The sequence below is a fragment of the Tenrec ecaudatus genome, chromosome 14 (genome assembly GCF_050624435.1).
Source record: "Tenrec ecaudatus isolate mTenEca1 chromosome 14, mTenEca1.hap1, whole genome shotgun sequence".
Lineage (NCBI taxonomy): Eukaryota > Metazoa > Chordata > Mammalia > Afrosoricida > Tenrecidae > Tenrec > Tenrec ecaudatus.
In genome coordinates, this window is record NC_134543.1 from 105,110,491 (window position 1) to 105,135,762 (window position 25,272).

Below are 25,272 nucleotides of genomic sequence, written 5' to 3' on the forward strand. Positions count from 1 at the left end.
ATATATATTTTTATATATTTGACTTTATTTGTCCTTCATTGCATATATTTTTGGGTTTGCATGTTCTTTTTTTGGTGCCTTGCGCACCTTTTGGGACAAAGAGCATTTGAGTCACCCTTGACTGCTAGGATAATACATTGTGTTAATGTACTGGGTAATACTTCCCTTAAACCACAAAAAGGGAACAAATAACACAATAAAGAAGATAAGCAGAGAAGCACTTACCATAGGGTATTAGGTTTATGTTTTATTGCCCCAGAGCTAAGAACCAGGATGTAGGCTGAGGCCGGAAACACTCAAGTGCATTTAAGTCAATTTCAACTCTCATTTGTGGGTTTCAGCATAGGATTTGCAAGACTAAATCTTTACTATGGAGCAGACTGCCTTTCTCCTTTGGAGTGGCTGGTGGGTGTGAAAGGCACCTAGGCAGGGAAATTTGTGCCTTTAGGCAAATCACTTCTGTTAAGTTCATACATTAGCCTAATTCTGCATTACCAAGAGGGCTTTTAAAATACAATAGCTAGGTACTTGTGAATACAGATGAACTTGGCTGTAAGAGAAGTAGCTATGATTTGGACCTCCCAAGATCGATTACATTTTTGGTCCTCCCCACCCCATGCTTCTGCTCTTTTTCTACTTTCTAAATTTCTTGAACCCTTCAGTGAAAATAAGATTTCTGTTATTTGGGACTGGGGAATAGCAAGAGATCTAAAATTGACTGTGAAGACGGTGTAGTGTTCCTGGTCATGTTTGATCCATTGAAATGTATCCAAGAGGAATGAATTACTGAGACGTGAATGATGAGTAAACATGATGGTGGAGCAGGAGGAAAGGAAAAAGAGGAAAGGACAAGAAAGTAAAAATTTTATATATATAGGTATAAATATAGGTATGTATATATGTGAATATATAATATATAAAGATAATAAGGGAGCAGATGGACTTTGGGCCTCTACTTAAATCTTATGGTTTGTTCTAATGTGGCAATGTATGACATTTACTTTACTGACAAGATTGCTGAAGACAAATGGGTTCATAAGTAAATGTGATAAAGAAAGCTGATGGTGCCTGGCTTCTAAAAGATACAGTGTGTGGGGACTCAAGGGCTTGACGTTAAACAAGGGCCCATCTAGCAGGGAAGCAGCAAAGCCTACCAGCCTGTGTGATCAGGAGGTGTTCATGGGACTAGGTATCAGAAGTTAAAAAAGCAATCAAATTGACATGAAGGAACGAACGTTGACAAAGTGGAGGCCCAAAACCCAGCTGTAAGATAATTGGACAGTCCCTCTCAAAAGGACCACGTGGAAGGGATGATATACCCAGAGTGCAGTGTAGCACTAAGGAAACATAACCACCCTCTAGTTCTTTAATATTCCCTCCTCCTACTGTTATGGCCTTGGCTTTACTTTATTAATCTTGTTAGACCTGTGTATGTTCGTTTGTATAATTAAAATTGTTCATTGCATGAAAGCCAAGATAGATAAACCCTTCAGAAATAGTAATGATTCCTTGAGGATATGGGAAGAGAGGGGACAGGGACTGATAGCAATCAATGATGACCGTGTAGGGGAACAGATACATTGTATACAGTCACACACATACATACACACACACTACTAAGGGTTCCAGGGGGGGTAGTAGGATGGAGAGGGAGGAAATAAAGGAGAGCTGATATCAAAGAGTTCAAGAAGAAAGTAAATGTTTTGATAATGATGGTAGCCCTACTTGTACAATTATGCTGGTATCTAATTGAATTATGGATGTTCTAATGTCTGTAAGAGCTTCCAATATAATGGTTTAAAAAAACCGATTTCTATTATTGAAGTCTTTTTGTTCTTTGAATTTTCGTGTACGGTAGTATCCTGTTTTTATTCCATGAATACAACACTTCTTTGATATCTGGGGCTATTCTTTACTAGTTTACTGTCATATTATGGAAGGAACTTTGTTGATGCTGTGGATGACTAACCATAAGTTGAGTTGGGCTCTCCCAGCTACTCAGTGGGGCAGAGGCGGCTGTGGCTCCTGTGAAGATTTGCTCTGTAGCCCGTGGATTCCACCTCAGGGTTGCCAAGTCAGCCAGTTCAATGGCAGTGAGCATTTCCCCCTTTCTTGAGTCATGTTATTGGATTTTTAGGGGAAGTAGAGACAGCTGCTCTACCGTGTTCAATGGAAGTTCTTTTTGTTGAACAAGAATACCACTTTTAGAAAGCAACCAGTCATTTCCTTCTTCAACGTGCCAACCAATGTTTTCAGTAATTGTATAGCGAATGGCTCCTAGGACCAGTTTTCTTCTGTTAGGTTATACCAAGCTGCTTCTAATTCCAGATCACGTCTGATTGTAAACACTATACAAATGCCTTGTGATGGGCCCCTATGCAAATATTCTCTGTCTTACATAGCAAAATTACGTGCTGTTTGGTAAGACACCGTGGAATGGAGCGGGGGTGGGATTTGAAGATTTGGAGTACAGGGTTTCCTTAGAATGAAAGCCCTGGTTTGGTGACGTGCTTTTGCCATGGCTTATGTCTAGTAACACATTTTTTTCTGGTGTGTGTGACTTCCTAGGATGATTTCTCAGGATTGTCACCGTACGAAAGGAAGAGGCTTAAGAACATATCAGAAAATGCGAACTTTTTTGCTTCTCTTCAGTTGTCTGAGGTAAAGCCAAGAAGCGATTATAGATCACTCATAATATTGTCAGATGAGGGAGGCCAAAATTGGAGTAAGTTTTGCTCACTGTAGATTCTAAGGCCCCCCTGCCCCCATATTTAATATTTCTAAAGTTGACATCTTAAAAGTATGATTGCAGTCCTCTGCCTCCTTTTCTTGGTGACAACATAAAATAACATCTTTTGATTGGTTGTCTTGGATTCAAAGAAATAGGGGCTTTAACTAGAAGATAAAGGAAGACAGATGTGAGTTGAAGGAAGTGCAATGCAGGAGGAAGGGGGCAGCTTTTTTAAAAAAAAATTAAATTTCGATCCTTGGAATAAATAAATGAGAATAGTGTTTCTATAGAGAGTTTTAAGAATAAATTGCCAGATGCATGCTAATGTTGGATAATCATGATAACTAATGTTATCATTTGTATGCGGTTTAGGAGGGGCCCCCTCCTCCTTGTCTCCAGAAATCCCAAACCCTTAGGACTTTATGAGATAATTTCTCAGAAGGGCAGTGTCTCAAAAAAGTATTTATATCTTAGGGAGAGAGAGGTAGGGTGAGTTACTTGAACTATATTGTTGTCATTAACAATTGAAAATCCATCAGGAAACTTGATAAAAGTATTTCCAATTTGGATTTTAATTCACAGGATATGAATGAGTTCTAGAAGTGTAACCTAAAGCTTTTGGGAAATAAAGTAGGTTAGCCTGTATTAGCAGTTAAACCTTTTAGTTCATAGTAGTTTGTATAACTAAAAAGCATATTTAATCATGTAAACTCATTAGCAACTTGTTTCAAGGTACCCGGATATTAGCATATTAGATAGTATTAAATACTTACTTTATTGATACTAGAAAGGGGCTTCACAAAGTTCATGGGGAAAATGTATGTTTAACATATACATCCACTACCAAAAGCGGCTATTCTATTTTAGTTCAGTGCATGTATAGTAGTAGATATTTAATATTTTGAAATGTAAGTTGTGTCGCTATAAAATAGCATGTTTTGTATATTGCAGTCAGCAGCTAGACTCCGTGAAATAATAGAGAAGAGACAACCTGAATCCAAGAGGTAAAAGAACTGGTTTGTAGCGCTTGGGCCATGATATATTTCTGTGCTGTTTGTAACTTAAAATGTTTTCATATAGTAGGCTAATGAAGAAGGCAGACACCGCAGTTAAATCTCTATGGGGTCTTATGAGGGAAAGTTACTTTTTAGTACAGGGGGGTTTCAAAGTGTTAGTGGGAAAATTCCATTATCTTTTCATTCTGTATTTCCACACTTTTTGATGTTCTTTGTGACTTTACAATTTTCTTAAAGGAATGTAGGAATTCTCATAAAGGAATCTCCAGAGCTGAGTTTTTATTATATTTACTCTTCTGCTAATTGGAGGGAAATCTTTATTTCTACCAGTTAATTTTTTTCCCCTGAGTTTTTACTTTTTATTGTGAATTGGGTATTTTCTACCCAATTCTGTTTAATAATTCATATTCATATAGCTCGATGGCATTGACTGTACTCCCTACAATGTAGCATCACTTATCCCTCTACCTCCTTGTACCATTGGGATTCTTATCTGATTGTGATCTTTTTTTTTTTTTTTAACAATTTATTAGGGGCTCATACAACTCTTATCACAGTCCATACATATACATACATCAATTGTATAAAGCACATCTGTACATTCTTTGCCCTAATCATTTTTTTCTCCTGTTTTCTTTTTTTACATTTTATTAGGGACTCATACAACTCTTATCACAATCCATACATATACATACATCAATTGTAAAAAGCACATCCATACATTCCCTGCCCCAATCATTCTCAAAGCATTTGCTCTCCACTTAAGCCCTTTGGATCAGGTCCTCTTTTTTTTTTTTCCCCTCCCTCCCCTCTCCCCCCTCCCTCATGTGCCCTTGGTAATTTATGCATCGTTATTTTGTCATATCTTGCCCTATCCGGAGTCTCCCTTCCCCCCCTTCTCTGCTGTCCCTCTCCCAGGGAAGAGGTCACATGTGGATCCTTGTAATCAGTTCCCCCTTTCCAACCCACTCACCCTCCACTCTCCCAGCATTGCCCCTCATACCCTTGGTCCTGAAGGTATCATCTACCCTGGATTCCCTGTGCCTCCAGCCTTCATATGTACCAGTGTACAGCCTCTGCCCTATCCAGCCCTGCAAGGTAGAATTCGGATCATGGTAGTTGGGGAGAGGAAGCATCCAGGATCTGGGGGAAAGCTGTGTTCTTCATCAGTACTACCTTGCACCCTAATTAACCCATCTACTCTCCTAAACCCCTCTATGAAGGGATCTCCATTGGCCGACACTTGGGCCTTGGGTCTCCACTATGCACTTCCCCCTTCATTTAATATGGTATATATATATACATATATATACACATATACATACATACACACACATATATCTTTTTTTTTTTGAGTCTGGTCTTTTTTTATGATTTTTCTTGTACCCCGTATCTAGGACCTTCTAATGTGATCCTGTTCTGAGCAGTTGGTGGTGGTAGCTGGACACCCATCTAGTGGAGACTGATATTTGCATAGTCAATTGGACTAATTATTATCTTGTTTGCAGTTTTGTCACTCTTCTTTCCTCTGGACAGGGAGAAACCATTAATTGCACCTTAGAGGACTGCTCGTTTGCTTTTACGACCCCAGACTATACTTACCAAAGTAGCATGTAGAATATTGTCTTTGTGGACTGTGTTAGGCCAGTTGACCTTGATAAACCCCGGAGAGTATGTTCTCAAGTCCCCAGATCCAATGACTCATTAGCTCAAGTTGTTTAGTTATGTCTAAGATGTTTTCATCATTTTGCCCACTGTATGCTCTACCACATTCATGGATAGATCTGTAGCAAAGGTAAACACACATTTGAAATATCCTCTATCAAGTTATACTCTCCCACATCTGTCCAACTTGCATGTCTATCCATGCAGTTTCCTGTTAAATTTTTTATGGTCCTAAACAGGACAAAACTAAAACTCACTGCTACGAAGTCAATTCCAACTCATAGTGACCCTGCAGGAGCAGGAGTGGGGCCATGATTGGGCTATGTGCATTGTGGTAGACAGAGGAACTTACAAGATTGGGCCAGGAGCCTCCTAAACACCATCAGTCAGGGCATGATTCTCATGTCTAGATGCAGTTACCTCTTAGCTTGATTTTTTTTTCAAATTGCATTTTCACCGTGCTTATGTGCAAATGAAGAAATTAAAATTTTCAATATCATTAGGTCAACTGATGGGTTTGATTCTATTATAGGTCAGTTAGCTTGAGAAAAGCTAAACCTATCATCATGACAATGGACTTTTGAGAGTGAAAGGGATGTCACTAACGGGAAAAACAGTAGCACTGGCCCTGGTGCCAGTTTTTATGTGCATATTTTCATTAGCCAAGGTTGATTGGTTTTCTGTACTTTAATGCAGCGTTATCATGCTGCTAATGTGAGAGTTATATAGAGGAACGAGCTCAGCCATTGTAACTTGACAACTTGAGTGCAAATTTTGACTCAGCTACTTGCAACTCTTGTTGATCCTTAAGTGATGTGTCAGTCTCTCCTCATTTATAAAATGGGTACTATGCTAATCCAAAGGGATATTAATTTCTTTAAACTATTAAATAAATTACATCTACAAAAGGAGTACATAGCACACATTTGTATAGTTGAAAGGGGAACCCTGGTGGCACAATGGTTAACCACTCAGCTGCCAAACAGAAGGTTGGCACTTGGAACCTACCAGTGACTCCCAGGGGGAAAAGACCAAAGATCTGCTCTTGTCAAGATAAAGAGTCTCCTCACAGGGAAGGCATGAGTCAATCAGGGTGTGCAGCAGAATATAATGTCATCCAGAGTATAATACTTTAAATAAATTACAGCTCTTACCGTTTCTCGGCCTATTGGCTGAGATCAAGTGTCGTATCTGTTCTTAATCAGTTTAATATCTGATACGTCCTCTATCTGAGGACAGCGTATTAAATGTATTTTTGCAAGTAGCAGTTGGACTAGGAGCTTGCTCCACCCACCCCACACATCAGCCTGGTATTGCAGTGCTTCCAGGAATGGTGCAGCCCCCTGGAGGCTTTCAAAAGGAAGAAAAATAAAATAGAATTATAACTCTTCGTCTTGGCGGTCACCAAGGTAAACTGGCTTAACAATTCACAAAGACAGTGTTCCTTATCCTACTTGTGAACGGCCATCTAAGGGCAACTCGATCGGTCCCGTCTGGAGGAAAGAATGATGAAATTGGAAGGCCGTACGGAAATAGTCAGTCGAATGAACTAATGGACCAGGCAAACATCAGTCTGCATGGTCCTGCTGGTGCCCAGTTAAGATCACCAGCTGCTCTGAAAGGTCCTGGATAGAGTGGAGGGAAAAAGGTGGAACAAACCCCCAAATCGTCAAAGAGATCAGGCTTTCTGCACAGACTGGTGGGCACCCCCCCCCCCCACCGGAGTATGGCCCTTAGTCACCCTTCAGGTTTGGAACTGAACTGGTTCTCATGGTAGAAGAATCAACCGTTTCAGAGTAGGAGGGCAGCATGTTCCTAAGAACAAAGTACAGAGGCTTACAAAGAAGCAGAAATGGAAACACAAAAGGAAGTGGGATAAGTGATGCTAGGCTGAGGGGATTGAAATGGATGAGTTTACACAAAATGTGTATGAACTGTGGAATGTAAAACTGATCATTTGGCCTATAAACCTTTACCTAATACACAAGAATAAAAAAACTCAGACCTCCTGCCATAGTCGATGCGGACTCAGCAACCCTGTAGGACGGGAGAACTGGCTCCTGTGGGTTTCCAAGACTAACTGTTTACAGGAGTAGAACTCCTCCTTTGCAGGCTTCAGTGCACCGGGGGCGGGGGAGGGCGAAGAAAAAATGAGCTGATACCAAGGACTCAAGTAGAAAGCAAATGTGAGGATGATGACGGCAACAAATGTACAAATGTGCTTGACACGATGGATGGATGGATTGTGATGAGTTTCACGAGCCCCCAATGAAATGATTTAAAAAAAGAAAGCGTCTCTCCCTTGGAGTGGCTGGTGGTTTCAAACTGCTGACCTTGTGGTTAATAGCCCAAAGCTATGCCAGCAGGTCCAGAATTCATGGTAAGAAGTTTAAAAAAATAGATGTTACTCATTGTTCTCAACTAATGTGGACTGTGAGTTAAGTGTAGGGCTACGTGCCAATAGGGGGGCAGTTCAAACCCACCAGCTAGTCCATGGGAAAAGATGGGTCTGTTTGCTTTCATAGAGAGAGCCTGGAGAACCCTATGGGACACCTCTATTCTGTGAAGCTGCTAGCGCATGAAATTGGCGAGGGATCTGCTTTTTAAAAACCTATGCAGCGGTTGAGAGGCTTTTTAAAAATAGATTGCTGGGGGAGGGAGGAGTAAAGGGGAGCTGATATCATGGAGCTCAAGAAGAAAGAACATATTTTGAAACTAATGGGTAGCAATTGTACCATACTGCTTGATATGATTGAACTATGGAATGTTAAAATATCTAAGCTAATAAAATGATAAAAAGTAAAAATGAAAGCTTTATTAAGGCTTGATGTGATTTTAACTGGGGAACTGCATGGGGCACAAGAAGTAAAACCAACTCAGGACCAATAAATGAAAGCAGTGATAGCATGATGGTAGTGGGACAGTGGGGAGATTTGTGGGATACATTTCTAGACACTTCACGCCGCAATATACATAAATACATTTCACTTTTCTGAGGATGAGTTTTGCCTTCTCCCCACTTTAGGAAGAAGCCCAAGAAGAGAGAAATTGAGATTGGCTGTAGAAGGTCGATGCGGCTACTGAAAGTAGACCCTCCAGGAGTTTCAGCAGTAGCAGCTGCCACCCAGTCAGCTTTAGAAGAAGAAAATGTAAGAAAAAGTAAATACATGTAGTAATACAATGCCGAGAAGATTATACTTGAAGCTGGACGGAAAGTTTATTAAATTGTTTTTTGTTTGTTTAGTTTTCAGTTCATTAATTTTCGAAGGTTGTATAGTTTAGGTCAGAAGGTAATTTCAAAGTCATAAAAACCAAGGCTCTATTTTGTTACTTCTGCTGGGCTTACCTGCAGTGCGGTTGTGGGTAAATCTACCTCTTTGAGCCTTCGTCTCCCCATCTTTAAAATGGCAGCAAGTAATACACATCTCATAGGGCTGTTGTGAGCATCCAATGAAATAATAGCTGTAAAATTTTCTATATTATGCTAAGGACTTCATAATAGCAGTTATTAATAAATGTGAGGTAAAAGTGATGGGAGGCTTGCTGTAGTTTCATATTAGTAGAAAGTTTTATCTAACACAGAGATTATAATTCTATTTTTAATTCAAGCGCACTTTAAAAAATACCTTAGGTGAAACTTTACATGGTCAACTACTCTGTCCTCATTTTAGAATTTTTATACAAATTGTTTCATGACATCCATTGGCTATCATGTCACAATGTGTCAGCATTCTCCTTATTTCCATTCTGTTTGTTTGGTTTCCATTCCTCTAACCATCTTTCTTCTCCTTACCGCCTTGGCTTTTGACTATTTTGGAAATATGTGCTGCTCACACAAACACATACCTACAAATACACCTAACCCGCATGTGTATTTAGTTGCACATGCCTTCCGGTGCACATACACGCAATCAAACATACCTTTGTAGCCACACATAATTTGGACCGATGACTCGTATATATACTTTTTAAACATTTTATTAGGGGCTCATATAACTCTTATCACAATTCATGTATATACATACATCAGTTGTATAAAGCACATCTGTACATTCTTTGCCCTCATCATTTTCAAAGCATTTGCTCTCCACTTAAGCCCTTTGCATCAGGTCCTTTTTTTCCCCTCCCTCCCCGCTCCCCCCTCTTTCCTGAGCCCTTGATAATTTATAGATTATTTTGTCATATCTTGCCCTATCCGGCATCTCCCTTAACCCCCTTCTCTGTTGTCTGTCCCGCCGGGAGGAGGACACATGTAGATCCTTGTAATCGGTTCCCCCTTTCCAACCCACTCACTCTCTACTCTCCCAGTATCGCCCCTCACACTCCTGGTCCTGAAGGTATCATCTGCCCTGGATTCCCTGTGCCTCCAGCCTTCATATGTACCAGTGTACAGCCTCTGCCCTATCCAGCCCTGCAAGGTAGAATTTGGATCATGGTAGTTGGAGGGGAGGAAGCATCCAGGATCTGGGGGAAAGCTGTATTCTTCATCGGTGCTACATCACACCCTGACTGACTCATCTCCTCCCCTAGACCCTTCTGCAAGGGGATCTCCAGTGGCCGACAAATGGGCTTTGGGTCTCCACTCTGCACTTTCCCCTTCATTCACTATGGTATTTTTTTTTTTTTGGATGATGCCTTATACCTGATCCCTTTGGCACCTCGTGATCGCACAGGCTGGTATGCTTCTTCCATGTGGGCTTTGTTGCTTCTGAGCTAGATGGCCGCTTATTCACCTTCAAGCCTTTAAGACCCCAGACACTATCTCTTGATAGCCGGGCACCATCAGCTTTCTTCACCACATTTGCTTATGCACCCGTTTGTCTTCAGCGATCGTATCATGGAGGTGTGCAGCCAATGATATGATTTTTTTGTTCTTTGATGCCTGATAACTGATCCCCTCGGGACCACGTGATCACACAGGCTGGTGTGTTCTTCCATGTGGACTTTGTTGCTTCTGAGCTAGATGGCCGCTTGTTTATCTTCAAGCCTTTAAGACCTCAGACACTATCTCTTTTGATAGCCGGGCACCATCAGCTTTCTTCACCACATTTACTTGTTTACTTGCTTTGGCTTCAGCAGTTGTGTCGGAGGGTGAGCATCATAGAGTGCCAATTTAATAGAAGAAAGTATTCATGCATTGAGGGAGTGCTTGAGTAGAGGCCCAAGGTCCTTCTGCCACCTTAATGCTAAACCTATAAATATAGACACATAGATCTATTTCCCCATCCTCACATATATATTTGCATGTACTTGTCTTTGTCTAGAACTCTATAAATGTCACCTAAGTCAAGGGAAATAGAGGAAAGAGCTAGGTGACTTGTATATGTTACAGCATTTACCAGAATTATCTCTTGGCTGTTTACTTCTTAGTATCTTTCTTTACCTTGGTGAAGGTGTTTAAGTTTTACCTATATTGGGCATTGCTTTTCCCATCACCAAAAATAAGGTGAAAGTGTGCCCTTCCTCTTTACTCTCATCTCTGATAATCTTCAAAAGCACTGCTATTTTTAATATTTTATGTCTAAGTGCTTAATTACAAATTGGAAGATGGCACTAATTAGGCTGGTGCTTTTGGAACTAATTGCAAATGACAGTGTTATGGAAAGATGCACAGAAGAATAGCTTTCAGTTTTTTTTTAAGCTTTGGCTTACAGTGAGAACCCACAATAAAACCTGTGTAAAACAGAATCCGTATAAGGTAGAAACTTGCCTGAGTAGGAAAATTCAAATATTTGACACTAAGTTGAGAGATAGGAAAGTAAGAGTGCTGTGTCATAGGGGGAAAACTTGTGAGGCCCCAGGAAACAGGGCAGGTACATCAAGTTCCGGCTCACAGGTTTCATGGTACACACATTGCTACCCATTACCCACATAATTGAAACCAAACACTTGGTGAAACCAAGTTTAGTCTTCAAACGATGCACTTTGGTATTTTCTTCAAGTTTTATTTTTTTATTGGGAACTGGGTGAGGGTTTACACAGCAAATGAACAGTTATCTATTAAACAGTTTATGTACATTTTGTTACATCCCATTAATGGCGATCCCCACAGTGTAGCATCAGTTATCCCACTTCCTCCCTGAGCTTCCTGTTTCCATCCCTGCTTCTTTCCTAGCCCTTCTGGACTTTGTCCTTGGGTGCATGCTGCCCTCTTGAGTTCAGATAGTTGACTGTTTTAAGGTGTACATACTGTACTGTTCCTGTTACAGACCTGTCTGTTGCTTGACTGGAGGAACCTGGTAGCTTAGTGAGCTCTACTTCAGACCATTAACCATAAAATGAGCAGTTTGAAACTACCAGTTGGTCCATGGTTCGAACGACGAATCTTTCTGCTCTAATGAAGACTTAGTAGCTCCAGAAAGCTACAGGGACAGTTCTGCTCCGGACCACAGGGTCTCTGTGAGGCAGAATTGACTTGATAGCAGTGAGATTGCTTGGCTGAAAATTCAGCCATGGGCGAGTTTCAAACCTGAAGACTGCCTGAGAGCCACAGGCTTGGGGGTTCTAAGAATTTTACCAGAGCAGCAAGTCTGATCCCTTTCCAAGCAGCTGGTGACTGGGCACCATCAAGTTCTGGCCTCTCTGGGTTATGGGGATTGCTGCTCACGTGGTCCATTGGACTCATGGTTCCTGTGTGCCTCCTGTTTTCATCATCGTTCTTTCCAGGACAGAGAGCCCGGCAGTTGGATCTTAGGTGGCTCGTCTTTTCTGTTTCATTGTCATGGCTTCGACAGATGCTAGCTGCGTTGCACTAAATGATTGCATGACCCACTAATGAGTTTGGTTTTTTCTTCTCTTTTTTTTTTAATAGACTCTGCTGCCTTCTGGGCCTTTCGAAATGACTCCTGACAATCAAGGTGATGACAGTGAACTATTTAAAGGATTTCTGCAGACCTGGACAGCAATGGGCAAGGTATCAGTAGGGAGGGCTGTGGCTTTTCAAGGCATTGGCTGAGGGACTGTTCAGTACAGATATTAATATCTTACTGTGGTCTTTCCCAATGTTTCAGACAAGTAGTAAGACTACTAAGGAGTCATCTAACCTCGAAAGGTAAGCTAAATTCCTTGCCTTTCTTTTAAATTTCCTAAGATCTTTGAGTTCTAAAGACTATATGCCATTACAGAAAGTTTTTTTTTTCTTTTAAAAAGTGAGGTTTATTGAGGTATAAGTTGCCTACAGTAAAACTCATCTCTCTTGCTTGTACAGTTCTATGAATCTGGACCAATGCATTCAGCCAAGGAACTATCTTACAGAAAGTTTTTTAAGTGAAAAAATTGCTTACGGTATTTCCATGCAAATGGTTGGTTTTGTTTTCGGGTATTTTAAGTGTTGGCTTTACTACCACTACGCTTGTTTTCACGAGGGCAAAGATTTTGACTCAGTAACCAAAACACAGCCTAGGATATGTCTTCACTAAATGTTGACTAAAGCATGTATAATTTTGAATTATGCTTTTATCAGTTAACATTGTAATTACATATTACTGTAACCTCAAATTATTGAATGATTTCATAAGATCCTATTTAGTAAATATTTCACATTTTACCTAATCTCTAGCCTCTGATATTTAAGGTTGCTTTCTATGTAGTGTATGCATGTTTCTGTGGGCGCACGTGTGTATTTCTCAGACAAACAGACAATGAATTATTGTGACAGACTTCTAGAAATGGGATTAGCAAGTCCAATACTATTACTTTGGTAATACATGGTCAAGCTCTTCTCTCCCCTTTTTCCCCCCCTGGAAACATGAACTTACTCTGCCACTAGCAGTATAATGAGTAATTGAAGCCTACTCACTTTTGGTGTTACCATTAAGATTATCAAGGATAATTTTTAAAAAATCATTTTATTGAGGCCTCTTACAACTCTCATCACAATCCATACACACTTCTATTGTATCAAACACATTTGTACATTCATTGTCATCATCCTCAAAATATTTGCTTTCTACTTGAGGCCTTGGTATCAGTTACTCATTTTCTTCCCTCCTTCCCCGCTCCCGCCTCCCTCATGTACCCTTGATAATTGATAAATTATTATTACTTTGTCATATCTTACAGTGTCCGATGTCTCCCTTCACCCACTTTCTGTTGTCCGTCCCCCAGGGAAGAGATTATATGTAGATCCTTGTAATTGGTTCCCTCTTTCTACCCTCCCAGTATTCCTCTACCCTCCACCCTCCCAGTATCGCCACTCTCACCACTGGTCCTGAAGGGATCATCTGTCTTGGATTCCTTGTGTTTCCAGTTCCCATCTGTATCAGTGTACATCCTCTGGTCTAGTCGGATTTGTAAAGTAGAATTGGGATCATGATAGTGGGGGTGGGGTGGGGCCACAGGGAAGCATTTAAGAACTAGAGGAAAGTTGCATGTTTTATTGTTGCTACACTGCACCCTGACTGGCCTGTCTCCTCCCCACAACTCTTCTGTAAGGGATGTCCAGTTGTCTACAGATGGGCTTTGGGTCCCCAATCTGTACTGCCCCTCATTCACAATGATAATGATTTTTTGTTCTTTGCCTGATATCTGATCTCTTCGACACCTCGTGATCGCACAGGCTGATGTGCTTCTTCCATGTGGGCTTTGTTGCTTCTGAGCTAGACCCCAGACATTATCTCTTTTGATAGCTGGGCACCATCAGCTTTCTTCACCATATTTGCTTATGTACCCATTTGTCTTCAGCGATCGTATCGGGAAGGTGAGCACACAATGATACAATTTGTTTGTTTTTTGATGGCTGATACCTGATCCTCCAGGGTAATTTTACAAATGAAAAAAAAAGTACCTTGTAAAAGTAGCTGATATCAAGGGGCTTAAAAGTAGAAAGAAAATATTTTGAAAATGATGATAGTAGCACCTGTACAAGTTCATTTGATGTAATTGATTTATGGATTATTATAATATCTGTAAGAGCCCTCAATGAAAATATATTTAAAAAAATTCAAGAATAGGCTCACACTTGAAAAATAACACTTAAAAAATGTACCTCGCCATTTGATATTCTTGGTTACCAGGAGGATGAATATTTTTCCATATTTATTTATTAGTTTTATTCTTTGTTTTTTTTTTAGTTGTAATCTTTGTTTGATTTTATTTTATTTTGCCTATTGGTGTTGGTTTTACTTTTAAAATTTAACTGTTTAATTTTCTAGCTACCAAGCCAATTTAAGTGGCATGGTCATTAGTGAAGATAATATTTGTAAAGTTACCAGTGGCGCAGTATTCTCTGTGGCTCTCCATCCATCAGAAACTAGAACATTGGTGGCTGCTGGAGCCAAATTTGGGCAAATTGGACTTTGGGATTTGGTAAGTTGTTAAGTTTTAAATGTTAAAATGTGATGTAAATGGGAAGAAATTAGCCTGGAACCATGTGTTTATGAATATTCTTTGAGATTTTTGAATTTGGGGTTAGTTTAAGGTGACCAGACGTCCCGCTTTTTAATAATTTTTCCCGCGTCCGCGGCAATTTAAAAAGTCCCGAGTTTTGGAAAGACCGCACAACAAGCTAGGGTGTGCGGTTCTCAGCTACCATGTGGCTATTTCGCCAGGATATGCATTTTATCAGTGGTGTCCTGCTGGTGTCCCGCTTTACTAATGTTAAAATCTGGTCACATTAGGTTAGTTGCTTCTAAACTTTAGGAATCTGAAAGAATTTAAGGTTTTATTTTAATAGAGTTTTAGCATCCTTATTTTGCTTGTCATTAGCTAACTGGGTATAGATTAACTGCTAAGAAACGTAAGTATCTGTAAAAAGATCACACAAAGCCCTCACTTTCCTAGTTATGTTTAGAATATGCTCTCCAGTCTGGATTAAATATTTTCTCAATGATTTGCTAAGATGATCCTAGTCATCTTTTGGTAGTTCAGAAACATAACTGACTTGGCATTTATTGTGCATCATTAAGTGCTTTTAGGGATTACAGAATTGAGGGAAGCCAAGGTAATGGTCTTTGAGTTTATTTTATAATTCAAGAAGTAGAACAAAGCCATGAGCAATTAATGGAGGTGAAGAAACAGTGGTGACTTGAAGGTGATTTAGGAAACAGATCGGATCTTGGGCGGCATAGGCTTTCCCTTATTGGGAGGTAGAAGGATTGACCAAGCAAACAAGCAGAGAAGTGGTAGGAGAACCAGAGTAATGGGAAGTGATGAGCGAGTCTCAAGAAAGGAAGCTGCCAGGGCCCCCATGAGCTAACACCAACTATCCACCACCACTCTCATGTCTTTGCTGCTGGCTACAGACAAACCCTTAAAACTCTCTTTATTCAGAAGCTCCGAGGGGATAAAATAAAGGCACCAGATGCAATGCCAAAGCATCAAGATTTTATGTTACAGCTCTGATTATGGACAGTTATTTAACCAACACGAAAATGAGAAATGCAGGGCACCTGGTCAGGAAAACCCAGCATGCAAAAGATAGCAAAAAGAAACATCGCTCATGAAAATGACGGAATTCTTAGCAGTTGCTTTAGGTAATAATGTCTGAAGGAAAGAAGTGTGAACTTAGAATACTTTACCCAGCCTAAGATGTGCTTGTAACATAAAGGCAACAAGTAGTATTCTCACTTGGGAAAAAAAAAAAACTTAGGCCATTCAGGACTAAGGAACCTCTTGAAAAACTGCTTATAACTGATGGTGTCTGGCTGTCTAAAGATACAGCATCTGGGGTCTTGAAGGCCTGAAGATAAACAAGCGGCCATCTAGCTCAGAAGCAACAAAGCTCACATGGAAGAACACACCAGCCTGTGTGATCATGAGAGGTTGATGGGATCCGGTATCAGGCCTCAAAGACCCAAAACAAAAACAAAAAATCATAACAATGTGAATGAGGGGGAGGGCAGAATAGAGACCCAAGGCTCTCCAGTAGTTAATTAGACACCCCGGTCAGCAGGGCTACAAGGAAGAGACGGGCCAGTCGGGTACAGTATAGCACTGATGAAACACACAGCTGTCCTCTAGTTCTTTTTTTTTTTTTTTTCCATTTTATTAGGGACTCATACAACTCTTACCACGATCCATACATATACATACATCAATTGTATAAAGCACATCCATACATTCCCTGCCCCAATCATTCTCAAGGCATTTGCTCTCCACTTAAGCCCCTTGCATCAGGTCCTCTTTTTTTTTCCCCCCTCCCTCCCCATTCCCCCCTCCCTCATATGCCCTTGGTAATTTATACATCGTTGTTTTGTCATATCTTGCCCTATCCGGAGTCTCCCTTCCCCCCTTCTCTGCTGTCCCTCTCCCAGGGAGGCGGTCACATGTGGATCCTTGTAATCAGTTCCCCCTTTCCAACCCACTCACCCTCCACTCTCCCAGCATCGTCCCTCACACCCTTGGTCCTGAAGGTATCATCCACCCTGGATTCCCTGTACCTCCAACCCTCATATGCACCAGTGTACAGCCTCTGTCCTATCCAGCCCTGCAAGGTAGAATTCGGATCATGGTAGTTGGGGGGAGGAAGCATCCAGGATCCGGGGGAAAGCTGTGTTCTTCATCGATACTACCTCACACCCTAATTAACCCATCTCTCCTAAACCCCTCTATGAGGGGATTTCCATTGGTTGACACTTGGGCCTTGGGTCTCCACTCTGCACTTCCCCCTTCATTTAATATGATATATATATACATATATACACATACATATATACATATACACATATGTACACATACATACACACACATATCTTTTTTTTTTTTGCATGATGCCTTATACCTGGTCCCTTGGGCACCTCGTGATCGCACTGGCCGGTGTGCTTCTTCCATGTGGGCTTCTTTGCTTCTGAGCTAGATGGCCGCTTGATCACCTTCAAGCCTTTAAGACCCCAGACACTATCTCATTTGATAGCCGGGCACCATCAGCTTTCTTCACCACATTTGCTTATGCACCCATTTGTCTTCAGCGATCCTATCATGGAGGTGTGCAGTCAATGATATGATTTTTTGTTCTTTGATGCCTGGTAACTGATCCCTTTGGGACCACGTGATCACACAGGCTGGTGTGTTCTTCCATGTGGACTTTGTTGCTTCTGAGCTAGATGGCCGCTTGTTTATCTTTGTCCTCTAGTTCTTTAATGCTTCCTCCTCCCCAACTATTAAGACCCCAATTCTACCTTACAAATCTGCCTAGACCAGAACATGTATACTGGAACAGATATGAGCTCACAGCACAGGGAATCCAGGACAGATAAACTCCTTAGGACCAATACGGGGAGTAGCAATACTAGGAGGGAAAGGGAAGGGGGGAGTAGTAAAGGGGCACTGGTCAGAATAATTGATGTATGGTCCCCCTCCTGGGGGATGGACAACAGAAAAGTGGGTATAGGGAGACAGTGGTTGATGTAAGACATGGGAAAAAATTTTAAATAATTTCCAAGGGTTCATCAGGGAGGGAGGGAAAAAATGAGCTAATACCAAGGGCTCAAGTAGAAAGAAAGTGTTTTGGAAAAGATGATGACAACATATACAGGTGTTGTGACACAGTGGATGTATGTATGGATTGTGATAAAAGCTATAAGAGCCCCCAATAAAGTAAAATTAAACAAAAAGAAAAACTGCTTAACAGCAAATACCAGCTAGTTAAGAATTAATCACAATGAATTCAGGAATGAAGAAGTTTTAACAAAAGGATTGGTGAGTACTGACTCCGTAATAAGACATGCATTACAGTTACAGAACTGAGTGTGAATGTTATCAACTTGGACATTTTAGAGCTTAGTAAAGTAAGGAGATGCTGGCAAATGTAAGAATAATTTCTCAAGCGATAAGGATTACCTAAAATGGAGATGCTCCTGTAGTTAAAAATAATTAGAAAACACAATAACTGTAGCCACTTTGGTGTTTATTTTATATTTTTTCCATTTTTTAGTCAATTTCTTTTGCGTATGAAGAAATAGTAGGTTTAGAAATTAACTCACTGATTTTTCTTTTATCATACTGTGAAGTATAGTTAAAATCAGTACTATTAAAGTGATAGATGTATTTCATGGTCTACTTTTTTCTGAATTTTGGTTTTTTGTTTCTAAATTTTTAAAAAGTTTGGTTGGCATATAATTCACAAACTATACAATTCAGTAGTTCCATCATAACAAGAAGAGCTGTACAATTGTATTTTTTCTGAATTTCTCTCTTCCCCTCTCATTCCATCTGTATAGGCTCATGCAGGTATCTGTAGTGATCACTCTCTCAGTGATCATTTTGGGTTTGGGGTGATGTTTTAAATACTTAAAAAAACACTTTAATCTTTGTGTAATCTGCATTGTTTAAATTCTTATTAACAAGGGAGAGAGGGTTATTTTTTTTCCTATAAGCAAATATGTCAAGCTGTAACAGTGGCTCACCCTGGGTCAGAGAAGAACTGTATATTATTATAATGTTGTCCTTTTTATTTTCTTCCCCTTCTTTCCTTTAAAAAAATCTATTCTTACAAAATAATAATAATTTATGAACTATGAAGGGTTCATGAGGGAGGGGGAAAATGAGCAGCCTTGAGTAAGGGCTCAAGTAGAAAGCAAATGTTTTGAGAATGATGATGGCAACAAATGTACAAATGTGCTTGACACGATGGATGGATGTATGGATTGTGATAAGAATTGTACGAGCCCCAGTAAAATGATTAATCATATCTAGTCTTTATTTAAAAGAGCATCCAAATTCTTGAGTATTGCAGAAGAGCCTAAAAGCACGTTTGGAAGTAATAGTTGTCCTAGCTTATATGACATGACATAGAAATACAATAGGGGCTTCACAAAGTTTGTGGAGAAATTAGAATTAAAGATAGGGAATTTTTGAAGCCCCCTTTTGAAGCTTGTTCATATCTGAAAATTTACTTTTTAGAAGTTATTGTAACAGTTGTAGAAAAGAATAATTTTTAAAATGTGATAATAATTCAAATTATTGGTTAAGTAAAAACGAATGCATTTTTAAGGTCTATTTTTTGTTTTGTTTTTGTTTTAAATCATTAGGGGCACATAACAACTCTGATCACAATCCATACATACATTAATTGTGTAAAGCACATTTGTATATTCATTGCTCTCATCATCCTCAAAACATTTGCTCTCCACTTAAGCCCCTGGCATCAGCTCTTTATTTTTCCCCATTTCTCCCTGTTCCCCCTCCCTCATGAACCCTTGATAATTTATTGTTTATTATTTTGTTATATCTTAGACTGTCTGACGTCCCCCTTCACCTACTTTTCTATTGTCCATCCCTCAGGGAGGAGGTTATATGTAGATCCTTGTAATCGGTTCCCCCTTTCAACCCTACCTTTCCTCTACCCTCCCGGTATCGCCACTCTCACCACTGATCCCGAAGGGATCATCCGCCCTGGATTCACTGTGTTTCCAGTTCCTATCTGTACCAGTGTACATCCTCTGGTCTAGCCAGATTTGTAAGGTAGAATTGGGATCATGATAGTGGGTAGGGAGGAAGCATTTAGGAACTGGAGGAAAGTTGTATTTCATTGTTGCTCCATCGCACCCTGACTGGCTCGTCCCTGCGACCCTTCTGTAAGGGGATATCCAGTTGCCGACAGATGGGCTTTGAGTTTCCACTCTGCACTCCCCCTCGTTCACAATGATAGGAGTTTTTGTTCTTTGATGCCTGACACCTGATCCCTTCTACAGACACCTCGTGATCACAGAGGCTGGTGTTTTTCTTCCATGTGGGCTTTGTTGCTTCTGAGCTAGATGGCCGCTTGTTTACCTTCAAGGTCTGTTTTGAGGACAAAATATTGACCATTTTGTGCTGGAGCCCACCATCTTATAAAAATTCTGCGAGTGCTATACTAGTAATGCTACATAGAAGTATACTTAGAAAGCAGAGTGATCTGGTACTGATTACATCGTCTTTGGCTGTAAGGAATTATACTGAGTAGATTTCTCATTTCTTGAGAATATCATGAATTGCAGTTCAAGTGAACATTTTTTCCTCTGGGTTATTAAAAGATCTAGTGTACTATCATTGGCTTTGAAAACTAGTGAAAAATAATTTAGTGACAGTGTAAAGTGTTCAGGTGTGACTTTCTGAAAATGAGGGTGGATACAATTATAGACTGAGAAGAGACAGTATAATCCTGATGTAATGGTTTAATGCCCTAATGACAGTAAATATTACTACTTTTCACCATTCTCTGTCTCCTATACAAACTCTTCCAGAGCCAACAGCCGAAAGAAGATGGTGTGTATGTTTTCCAGCCCCATAGTCGGCCAGTTAGCTGCCTGTACTTTTCACCTGCCAACCCGGCCCACATACTGTCGCTGAGTTACGATGGCACAGTACGTTGCGGAGATTTTTCCACAGCTGTATTTGATGAGGTAAGCGTTAATATGATTATGTTCTGGTTTCAAATGACTCTTTTTGAAATTGTTACTGATTTTTTAAAGACACGAATGATTATTTTATCAGTCAGATGGGGAGGACATAGTGTAACGTAGCTACTTTAGGACTACTCTGCCTAAGTTCAGATCCCAGACCATCAGTTACGATTTTGTGTGAGTTTGGCTAATTACTTAGTCTCTATGCCGCAGTCTCCATAGATGGTTGTGAGGGTTGAATGAGCTAATGCAAATTCAGTGCTTTGAACAGTCTGGCACGTGGTGAGTGTTGGTTTTTATTATGATTATATTGCAAAGTGGTGAAATGCAGTACTGATTTTTAGGCTGAAGACTTGGTATTTCTATTTCATTCAGGGGAAAAAAAGATTAGAATATTGTGATAATTGTGTTCACCATTCCTGGTCTTTGCGGACTTGAGTCTACGACTTGATAAAAAGAGACCAAAGAAATTCATCACATAATGGTTATATGTTGTTGGGTGCTGCCGCTGTCTGCTAGCGACCTGATACACAGCAGAATAAAGCACTGTCCTGGGCAGTCCTCCGACAGCCAGCCACGATGTCAGTCCATCTCTTTGAGGGCTTCCTCTTGTTTTTGGTAAAGTGGCAGCGAAAAAGAAGGCTCTGTATTACACATGCCTAAAACTTTGGCTTGCAACATAAATAGAAAGTGTGTATTCTGGTTTTCTGTAACCTTTCAACTAAGACATCTTTTAAAAAAAATCATTTTATTAGGGCCTCATACAACTCTTATCACAATCCATCCATACATCAATTGTGTAAAGCACATTTGTACATTCATTGCCCCAACTAAGACCTCTTATATAAGTCGTTATGTGCCATAGAAGATGCACTCAGCTTCCGATCTGGGGAGTTTGGAATGAGAAACTGCTATATAATTATACCCAGGCAAAGAATGGCCACCTATGGAGATTTGTTTAGAAGACTTCAGGCCAGGCTTGTTTGTAACCACTTCTTGAGGATAGGTCTTTTCCTGTGCTGGTCTAACTGGCAAACTGAAGTGAGTCCAAGTCTGTTTAAGAACAGCTGAAGGATCTTTGGCCTACACTACCCTTCCTTCTACCTAGATCATAGACAACTCGTTGGAGGTTTCCTCATCCATTTGGTCTGTGGTAGAGCAGGACAGACACTTTCAAATCCCGGAGTCCCCTTCACTGTATTGGTCTGGTGAATGCTTACAGTGAACATTTGGTTGGGTGTTCAGATTTGTGTAATCACTTTAGAGTTCCTTAAGAGAATCCTTTCAAACTTTTTTCTTTTTCAGTATGAATTTAATCTTTGAAATTTAGGATAGTCAAGATGTACGTTTTTATTCTTTATTTTCACTTTAAAATTTTTTTAGAGGTCCTCAATGTAAGTAAAATATCTATGTGATTAAATAGTGAAGAGAAGAGGACACTTGGCACTGAGGTTGCTTTGTAAGGACTACTTATTGATGATCTAATTTTTGCTTTAAGTTGTTATCAAAACTCGCACTCAAAAAGAACACATGATGATGTCTTTGTAATAATTTTAAATATTCTGCTTCATAACTACTTTTTAAAAGGTTTACCAATCATTATCTTAATTTTGGTATAGTATTTCACTTCTTGTTCTTCACCGATGATCTTGCTTATAATTGGAGGTTTTTGCTTCCTGCTGAGAGTTAGTAGTTTTTGATTTTTTTTTTAATTTTAACAATTTATTAGGGGCTCATACAATTCTTATCATAGTTCATACATATACATACATCAATTGTATAAAGCACATCTGTACAGTCTTTGCCCTAATCATTTTTTTCTCCTCTTTTCTTTTTTTACATTTTATTAGGGACTCATACAACTCTTATCACCATCCATACATATACATACATCAATTGTATAAAGCACATCCATACATTCCCTGCCCCAATCAGTCTCAAGGCATTTGCTCTCCACTTAAGGCCCTTGCATCAGGTCCTTTTTTTTTTTTTCCCCTCCCTCCCCTTTCCCCCCTCCCTCATGTGCCCTTGGTAATTTATACCTCGTTATTTTGTCATATCTTGCCCTATCCGGAGTCTCCCTTCCCCCCTTCTCTGCTGTCCCTCTCCCAGGGAAGAGGTCACATGTGGATCCTTGTAATCAGTTCCCCCTTTCCAACCCACTCACCCTCCACTCTCCCAGCATCGTCCCTCACACCCTTGGTCCTGAAGGTATCATCCACCCTGGATTCCCTGTACCTCCAGCCCTCATATGTACCAGTGTACAGCCTCTGTCCTATCCAGGCCTGCAAGGTAGAATTCGGATCATGGTAGTTGGGGGGAGGAAGCATCCAGGATCTGGGGGAAAGCTGTGTTCTTCATCGGTACTACCTCGCACCCTAATTAACCCATCTCCTCTCCTAAACGCCTCTATGAGGGGATCTCCATTGGCCGACACTTGGGCCTTGGGTCTCCACTCTGCACTTCCCCCTTCATTTAATATGGTATATATATACATATACATATAAACATATATACACATACATACACACACTTATATCGTTGTTGTTTTTTTTGCAGTTTTTGATTTTTAAGAGAGGCTTATGTGAGGTCTGTCTTCAAGCAGCCCTGGTGCAGTGGTTAAAGCAAGCACGCCACTGCTAACTGAAGTGTTGATAGTTTGAACCCACCAGCTGCTCCGTACTCAGGTGTTACTGATCAGACTAATGTAATTACTGAAAATTAGAGGAAACAGAGATCGTTTATTTGATACTTACCTATGTCCTTTTCCCCTCTTGATAATTGTTGTGAAAACCTCTTATGAATCGTTAGCTGGTAATACTGGATAATGTTACCCTCATGTAACTTGAAAATACTGAGGCAGAGAGGTTTATGAATTTGCTTAAGGACATAAGTGGTCGAACTAGACTTTGTGCAAGTCTGTATGACTCAGAACCCATGTCCTAGTCACTGTAATATGCAGACTGGATATCTCAAATTTTGTTTGTATTTGGGATATTTTGGGTGTGTGATACCAGCGCTATATTAATCTGTTTCTACTAAGACTGTTAAAGTGAAGAATCAGCTGCAATTCATGATTCAATAATATGAATGGTATTATTTTCTCTTACCTGGTGCAGGTATTTATTTCTGATCATTATGCTAGGGGGCTTCAAAAATTCATGGAAATATTCCATCTTTCTGCAGACTTGTTGAAGCCCCTGTACATGCTCATGAGAAAATATCTGCAGTACATAGAGTATGCTGCGTCAGTCTGCCTTCCCTTTCCCCACTCTCTAGGGGTAAAAGATTGTTGTAGTTCCTGAGTCTGTCTCCAGAAAGTGACGGTCTACTCACAAAGCATGCAGATACCTAGAGTTCCCCCCTTTCTTTGGTTCATACTGATGGGTTCATATTATAAACACACTCTTGCAACTTGCTTCTTTACTCTCCTAGATAGTCTACCTTGGACAGGAAGTAATACAAGTCTACCTCATTATTGTTAGCATTGTATAGACTTTCAGAATAGATACATGTAATCAAGCCAATTATTTAGCCAGGTGTTTTTTGGTTGACATTTAGGTGGCTTGCTGCTATTACAAACAGTCTTGGAGTAGACATCCTTGCGTATATCTTAGTGAAATTATTAAAATCAAGAGTATAAGTATGATCAATTTCGATAGGTATAACCTAAGTAGCCATCAAAATATAAATTTACACTTCAAGAGTAGACGAGCACTCAGCCTTCTGTATTGTATTTTATTGGTCTTGTTTCTTGATATAGTAAGATACAATTTCATAACCACAAGAGGGCGGGACTGGGCTGGAACTTCAATGGGGTGTGTTTTGAGGAGACGTGCACCCACATAGAGTGGTACTGTGTAACTTTTTAGGATTACATTGCATCCAAGCAAAGAAAAAAAAAGATACAATTTCAAGTTTATAAAATTTAGATTTTATTCATGGTCTTGTAAGCTTCACAGGAAGATCTGGAACAGAGGTTTATTTGTTTCTAGAAATTTGGGCTGTGGCCCTGATGTAGGACCATGCACCACTGAGTGTTGACAAATGCCGTTTCTACCAGGGGCTGTCTGTCCTGTGCCTTTTGTATGGGATGGTGGGAGCATAAAGGTTATTTGTGTGCACGGTTTGCTGTATTAATACAAACAAGCTCAATTGTTACTTTTATCCCTAGGTCTATAGAGATGACAGCAGTGCCTTTTCTTCCTTTGACTTCTTGGCAGAAGATGCCTGCACTTTAGTCGTGGGCCACTGGGAAGGGAACGTGTCCATAGTGGATAGACGAACACCCGGAACGTCTCATGAGAAATTTATCCAGTGTTCTTTGGAAAAAATAAGAACTGTTCATGTCCACCCAGTGCATAGACAGTATTTTGTTACTGCAGGATCGAGGTATGATTTTGATCATATTTTAAGATTTGGGCCCATTAATGCCAGGAATACATTTTTACCTGAGTTTTCAAAGACCATCTGACTTTTGTGATGCCTAAGGGGTAAATTTTTTTTTTATCCACTGAGTGAAAGGTTTGTTGTTGTTTTT

General features: G+C 40.1%; 1 protein-coding gene and 1 non-coding gene across 2 annotated transcripts in view; both read left to right on the top strand.

Annotated features, from left to right (window-relative positions):
- The window catches only part of WDR76 (WD repeat domain 76), a 33,925-nt gene that overhangs the window by 1,325 nt on the left and 7,328 nt on the right, over positions 1 to 25,272 (top strand). The window contains exons 3-10 of the mRNA XM_075531434.1: positions 2,569 to 2,661; positions 3,683 to 3,735; positions 8,438 to 8,561; positions 12,224 to 12,325; positions 12,423 to 12,463; positions 14,565 to 14,718; positions 20,574 to 20,732; positions 24,907 to 25,124. Coding sequence (XP_075387549.1) covers positions 2,569 to 2,661; positions 3,683 to 3,735; positions 8,438 to 8,561; positions 12,224 to 12,325; positions 12,423 to 12,463; positions 14,565 to 14,718; positions 20,574 to 20,732; positions 24,907 to 25,124 — 944 coding nt within the window. The remainder of the gene's footprint in view (positions 1 to 2,568; positions 2,662 to 3,682; positions 3,736 to 8,437; positions 8,562 to 12,223; positions 12,326 to 12,422; positions 12,464 to 14,564; positions 14,719 to 20,573; positions 20,733 to 24,906; positions 25,125 to 25,272) is intronic.
- LOC142426935 (U2 spliceosomal RNA) lies at positions 6,565 to 6,756 on the top strand. Its single transcript, XR_012779802.1, has one exon. It is a non-coding gene; the product is annotated as a U2 spliceosomal RNA (small nuclear RNA).